Source organism: Corvus brachyrhynchos, unplaced genomic scaffold, assembly GCF_000691975.1.
Source record: "Corvus brachyrhynchos isolate BGI_N302 unplaced genomic scaffold, ASM69197v1 scaffold14, whole genome shotgun sequence".
NCBI classification, from domain to species: Eukaryota; Metazoa; Chordata; class Aves; order Passeriformes; family Corvidae; genus Corvus; species Corvus brachyrhynchos.
This window is the reverse complement of record NW_008239110.1, coordinates 15,580,812-15,587,881: the sequence shown is the minus strand read 5'-3', so window position 1 is coordinate 15,587,881 and position 7,070 is coordinate 15,580,812. Positions and strand designations below refer to the sequence as shown.

The 7,070-nt window shown below is 40.7% G+C and overlaps 1 protein-coding gene across 1 annotated transcript in view; it reads right to left on the bottom strand.

Moving 5' to 3' along the window:
- CUNH6orf58 (chromosome unknown C6orf58 homolog) overlaps positions 1–7,070 on the bottom strand; it is a 14,258-nt gene continuing 7,188 nt past the window's right edge. Inside the window, exons 3-6 of the mRNA XM_008637824.2 lie at positions 4,993–5,177; positions 3,788–3,921; positions 2,666–2,904; positions 1–363 (exon numbers count right to left, since the gene is read on the bottom strand). Of these exons, the coding sequence (XP_008636046.1) occupies positions 236–363; positions 2,666–2,904; positions 3,788–3,921; positions 4,993–5,177 (686 nt within the window). The 3' untranslated portion in view covers positions 1–235. The remainder of the gene's footprint in view (positions 364–2,665; positions 2,905–3,787; positions 3,922–4,992; positions 5,178–7,070) is intronic.

The window sequence follows — 7,070 nt, the reverse complement described above, 5'->3', positions numbered from 1 at the left end:
TTTTTATTTATAAGGAATTGAGTTAAACAAATGAGATAATTAGGAAAATTAAGGATAAAAATATTGATTCCATATGAGATGGAGACACACATGGCTACTCAGGAAATCCTGCTGTAAGAAATTACCAAAGCCAGATTACCAGACACATGTCTGCTAAAAGATTAAATGAATCCAAGTTGGAACTGCTCTTTCTCAAGAAACTGGGAGCTTTCAAACCACCTCCTTCCAAATAATTCTAAATTCCAGCTAGGTCAAGTAGTTCGAGCTTCTGGCTCGAAGTCAAGCCTTCAATCAGTTTTCGGCCCATTTCTCTTCCTGCTTCGGTAGACATTGCCTTTTGCCAGAGCTTCAGCAACAATCCTCCTTGGAAAGAAACACAACATGACAGTGTCAAATTAGCATGGAGCGCATGCAGCTCGCGGCATACCAGGGATGAAGTGCACGTCTGGCAGCAAGCACTCGCCACTCTCCTGGGGACAGTGAAATGGAGACAAAGCTGGAGCTTGCCGATGGGGTGATAATTTCCTACAAATGTGTAGGGAGACAGAGACCATTCATTCAGCTCAGAGTCCTTTGTACTGACAGACAACGGGGTTTGTTCCCTTGTCACCAGTGTTGCAGGTCGAAATGATTGAAGACTTAGGGAAAGGTCTTGGTCTGCCCTGGCACATAGCTTCGTGGTTTATGGAGCAGTAGCCTGGGAGTTATAATCAGCACTGTCTCCATTTTCACTCTGAAATAAAGAACTTTCTGCCAGCTAAGACCTCAAGCTAAAGAAGGAAATTACCCTAACACTTTTGTCCAGGCGGTAAGCAGTGGCTCTCTAGGAAGTGTGCCTGGCCAACCCAGCCTAGCATTAGCGCCAGTTCGCAGGATAATCATTGCTTGCTCCTCACTCCACTCAGTGCTCATCTTCATAGTGGGTAGAGGGGAAATCTGAGGATAAAAAAGTCTAGTGGAAAACCAAGAAGAGTTTATTCTCCTCTTGCCTTTGGGTATCAGTGAGCGGCAGAGCATAAAAAGTGGATCTGACAGTCCATGAGCAGAGAAACTTTAGAAGCAGCACAGCACTCTCTCGATACAGCTCCTGCTGGAATAGCAGGGGCAACTACACAAAAATAAAGAGTGATCAAACACTGAATCAGGAAATCAAGCCTCACTCTGGGTTGGACAGGGTCCCGTACTGGGAGGTACTAAGACCCTACATCTGCTGTTGAAGTCTGCAGTACCAGTAGAGAACCCTGTATCTCACAGGATGTATTTAAAAGTTTGAGGAAGCTGACTCTGCAGAAACAGTACATTTTGTCACCTGTGTTTTGTAGCACTAAGGTAGGGTCTTCCAGATCCCTGCTGAGGCTGTGGATCCAGATGCAGTCAAATTTATTTTAAAGCTCCTTTTTCTGATCTGCAAATCAGTTACCAGGCTGAATTAACTGGCATTTAATTCTCAGTTGAATTCAAAGCTCATCCCTTACAGCAAAGTCAGAGAAATCTCTCCCCTGCAAAGCAAGGGATTTCAGCTATGGAATTCATTATGGCTGCACCTGCATGAAATTTAATCTCTCCCTTTCCTTCCATCTATGGTGTTCAGCATCCATCCTTTCCTCTCTCCCTGCAGTGCTGTCCTCACCTGATGTGCTACCCTGGTGCTCTCCTCCCTCCTTGCTGTCCTTCTGGCTATGCTTTTCCTTGCTGTGCCTCTCTCCCTTCCTGGAGGTATGTCAAGAAACCCTGAATTGTGCCATAGACTGCCAGGCACAGGAGACAGATCTGTTAAGACCCTTATTCAGATTCCAAAGGATAATGCCATGTGAAAAATGTGAGGGAAGCGCTCTGTGATAGGAGGATGCTCTTTTGTAGCACTGAATAACTTTATTTCACATCTCTTTCAGCTTTAAATACAACTGGTGAGAGAGAGAATTTTCAGTGAAAGGTACAGATGGAAGAAGAGGATCACAAATGCCACAGCTAGGCATGTTAGTTTTTCAGTGTGTTTTTGCATTCTATTTTCATTTAAAGATTCAAAATAACTTTGCTTCATAAAGGTCAAACAAAAATAGCCAACCCAGCAGTATCTATGAAAGAACCGAATCCTCAGGAGCATGTAATTCTGTGTTGCACCACTGGATGGTGATGCACGACTAATTTTGGTGAGTACAATGAAGGCACCATTGTTGGAGGATGCAGTTTTACTGGGACAGATCTCTGTTAAAACAAAGACTGAGACAAAACGAAAAACTGAATCCAGAACACTTGTGGACACAGAAATTGTTGCTCATGAAAATTTACCTCTTTTTTTTTGTTCAACTGGTCTAATAATTTCATTTACAGCTTTAATGGTTTCAGATTCAACTGGTGAAATACAAAATGCCTGTGTTTTTAAAGTTCCTGTGAAAACTGGGAAAAAAGAGTAAGATCATCTGCTCCAAAAATGCTTTTTTCTCACTGAAATTCCTCATATTGTCGGTGTTATCACACCAGCATTTGCTGTCTGGTGTGTTGTCTGCTTATGGTTGTATTTTTAACTGATTTACCGTTAGTCCCTAAGATGTGTTTATACTACTTTATATCACAAATCCACTGTATTGGTATGGAGAAAGGTATGTAGAGAGAACAAGATATAAAATATCTATGGACTACAGACATTGTTAGGTTGGGCTCATACCTGTTAATTTATTTGCTTTGTAAAGAGCTCTCAGTGATACCAGGACCTTATTTTGCTGTGGACTGAAGTCACTAATGGAGGGCAGGACATCGCTTTCAACAAGCATCCTCTGGGGCAGGAAAGCCTGGAAGTTGTTTGTGGTCGGTAAATCTGTACAGAAGTGTGTGGCAGCAATGAAATCTACAGCATTAGCCCAGTCTCTGCCAAATTTTGCTTCTGGATCAGAGAGATATTTCAAGCTGAAAGAGAAAAGAATTAAAAATGTGGCAGATAATTGAACTCTCCTGTAGAACACACTACTCAATCATTTATCCAAAAGTTTTTGTTCAGTATAAAACCCTGAGGGGTCTCAGTGCCACAGTGGCTTAAAACCTCCTTCAGTACTTTGCACCTAATTTCTCCTGGCAACACTGCCTCTGCCCAGACTAAACACAGCTCCTGAATCAGGCCCTGGCTCCCAGAGGGGAACCAGCATCTCATTTTAAGCCCAGTCAGACTGGTCATTGTAGTTTGGGCAGCCATCTCTCCCTGGTCATCCCACACTCTGAGAGAGAAGAAGGAAGAGCAGAGCCTAAAGAGTAGACACCTGAAGTACAAAACCTCATGCAGACTTTGTTGGGTTACTATCTGTGGCATTTAAGTAAAACCTTGTAAAATGAAGGCCTTGTTGCCTTTGTAAAATTATGGTTCAGGCACATTACTTCAGCTAGAGGACGACTGTGAGAGAAGTCCGTGAGAAGAAACGCAATTAGTTTTTACCTGTGGAATGTAGTATCAACAGAAGCATGAAAGTTAAACAACAGAAGGAGAGAACAGCAACATAGCTGCACTTGTTATTTTTCTGAGTGCTTGAGTGCTTATGCTATAGGTAGCCAATGGTAGTATATTGAAGTTAATAACAGCCGATGAGTCTCCTGTAGTAGTTTAGCAGCCAGTGAGTCTGTAACACGTATGATAACATACAAAAGGTGTATAAAAGAGGCTGCTTTGTTTAATAAATGGCTTTTTGGCCCTTTGTCTGAGGCACTGTCCGTGTGTGACCACCCCCACAGCAACAACTATCCTTCCAAAGAGGCGTGGAGATGGAAAGATCCTCCTTAGCCACCTCTCTCATCCTCTTACCTCTCCTGGAATTTGGGGAGTCCATAAGCAATGGAGGTTGTGTGTGCCTTCCACATGAGACCAAGGGCATCATCCAGTTTGAAGGAGGAGAAGGTTGCAGAGCTCATAGCTTTTTCTTCTGTAGATAACAGATACTGCAGCAACAGGAGCAAAAAGGGCAGAGAATAAGAGGGGAGGTTTAAACCTTCTTCTTTTTTTTAAATTTATGCACATACTTCACAAAATAATAGGTTTGATAGCTAAAGGAAATTGCATTTGAACAGTTAATGGTAGTTGCTATTCTTTGACTTCAACATAAACAGGGTTTTATCTACATAATTTTGGGATTTTGTTCAATGGACTCTTGTATCTGAGTGCTATGGAAGATTCAGCACTGAAATACTGGATTCCTTGAAAACTTGTCTATATTCTTTTGGCCACAACTTTCTGAAGATTTTCAGAAAAATAAGAAAATTATCCTTAATTATTATCATTATGGTTATTTGAGGAGTAGATATTTTACAATAATTTCTGAAACTTGCTGCAGAGGAAAAATGATCTTATGAAGACAAATCCAGTCTTGCTCTTAAACTATCTACCTTCACTCACAAGAGGGACTTACAGTTTAAGCTTTCTGATCATTATCAATTGACTACCAATAAAAAATGTTGACTGCAATAGTCTAGCTGTAAAAAATAGTTATTAAATCCATGCAGTAATAAATATTGTCATCTTTGGGATTAGAGAACAGCTGAGTGAAGAGGAAATAGAATATCTACTTGCATAAATAGGTGTCCTTCTGAATAATGTTTCAGCGTTTTCAAGTTTTCAGATGTTTAAAGGAATAAATGAACCCTATAAAACCAACCCAAGGCCACTTCTTAAGGGCAGTGTTCCATCTCACAGGCTTATTTTTCATTACGAACATAAGCAGTATTGGAAGAATACAAATATAATTATATACAAAGCAATGTCTTGGGACAGAGGCCAAAATACAGAACTATCTCAAAGGAAGAAAAAAAATGCTTTAACTTGTAAAAAATCCTGTCCTACTTATCTCTGACTCACTATATAGTATGCTTTTCATTTTTTCTCCTTGTTTTTTTCATATGAAGTTGTTATTGAAAGCAAACTAAGCTCTCTGAATCTTAAAAATTACAGTAGTGATAGTTTTTAAAGCTAATATTTTGGCATAATTTCTAAAAATATTGAAAAAACTTATTTACTTCAAAAAAGGCCTTCCAGTCATCCATGAGCTTGGGCATGTGAGACCAGCAGTCTTTAACACTGTAACAGAAATCATCTTTTTGCTCCTCTGGTGGCAATATTTCTATCTCGTACGGCAGCTGCCCAAAGAGGCCAGCCTCCACCGCCCCCAGAAAAGGTATGATAGCCAGGTAGTAATTCATACCTGTAACAATAATTAAAAGGCAGGAGGTGTTAATCACAAGTGAATGAAAAATTCCCACATAAGAAAATGAACTCTCTCCCACACCAGATGAAATGGTTTCAAATCGCAAAGTAATACAACTGTGTTCAGCAGTGGAATATATGTACTGAAATGTAGTAATGATGACACTTGTATTGATTTAGATATGATTCGTAATGTTCATTTATGTATCATCCTTTCAGAACCTTGCAACCTTACACTGTGCATTACTTTGCAGGAAAGGAAAAAACTAATGGAAAAAAGTTGGATCTTTACAATGTCATGGACAGGACATTAAAAGTCTCTCATATATTACTTGCAAACTAAGTATAGAAAGACTGAGGGGTATTCCACAGGTGTTGTTTTCATTAAAAACCCCTCTTCTATGTATCCTAGACCTATGAGAAAAGAAAAGGTGATATTTGATTGGAAAATAATATTTTTGCTTCTAAAAATATTTCACTTACTGAAAATTGCTCCAAAATTACAGTTTATCTGTTCAGATCTATTTTATCATGATGGCTTGCTTTTGTCTGATCCGTAAGTTGGAGCAGTCAGATCCAGGCTGTAGGAAACTCAGTTCTCACCTGCGCCAAATCTTGTCCCCAGTGAGAGTGCCCATAAGGCTATTTGATATTCCTCTCTTGAAAGGAGGATTTTAAGTTGTCCCTCTTCATTGTGTCTCCTTTGTAGATATGAAGTTTAATAGCTTTCAGTGAAGAAAGCCTGAGGACCAGTTGTTCTCCCTCTTGGGCAGGTGCCTCTGAGCTGTTATGCTGTGAATTCATTTGCTCCTACTTGGTCTCAGGCCACAGACTGCACTGATATTTTGTATGAAATCCCACCAGTGAGGACCAAAATCATCCAAACCAGAACATCTACCATGTATCCCTGTCCTCCTAACAGGAAGCCTTTGCTTCATCTCGTGGGGAGAAGACCAAAGAACAAAGTTCAGCAAGAAGGAGTGTGTGTGTTGTCTATAGCTCAGCAGGGACTGTGTCTGCACACCTTAGGAGCAGGACTACTGAAGGAGCTCGGTGTATTGCTCTAAGGGTGAGATGAAAAAAGGATGGAGCAGAATGGAGGTGCTGTGGTTATGCTCTGTCAAAATCGATGCAGATATGAAGCAAAGGATGGAGCAACACAGTGGTGTTGTGATTGTGCTCCACTGAAAACATGCAGCTAGCAGGAACTAAGCCAAAGGAATGAACCAGATGGTAACAAAAAGCTTCATTAGCTAGAAAATATATCTTGCTTTTCACACTCTACATATGCTAATGACTCAAGCAGCACATCAACATGATATGTCGCCAGCTGTAACTTTACCTTTTCCCTCAAAGGAAGTAATATAAACATAGCTTAAGTGGGGAGGGAGGTCAGAGAAGACTCCGCGATAACTTCTGGGATCTGTCAACAGGCTGAACCTGTCTTCTCCCCCAGAGGGATGATTATTGGGTAAGAACCTCATTCTATGTAAGCTAAATTGTTATCCCTAGCTAGAGATTTGAAGCAATATACTGATTAGAATTAATCAGTATATTGCTTCAAATTCATTTTTGCAATCAGTTACTATCAACAGCAATCTCTGAAATTCAACCCCTCACAGTGTTTGACTATCAGCATGTTTGCTAATAAAGTGTGTTATTCTGTAGAGAGTTTAGTGTGAGTCCTTCAAGGGCATTGGGAGAGGAGTGGCCAGCAGTGGATAACATACTTGACAAAACTGGAAATATCTACCAACTCCAAGTGGGAACACTGTTGGTGTGTGACCCTAAACAGGTTGGTCAAACCACACTTATTACAGCTGGTGGTGGGGTCTGAGGCTGTGACCCAGGAAGAGATGACCGGTCCGGGGAGATGGTCCCGAAAGGAATC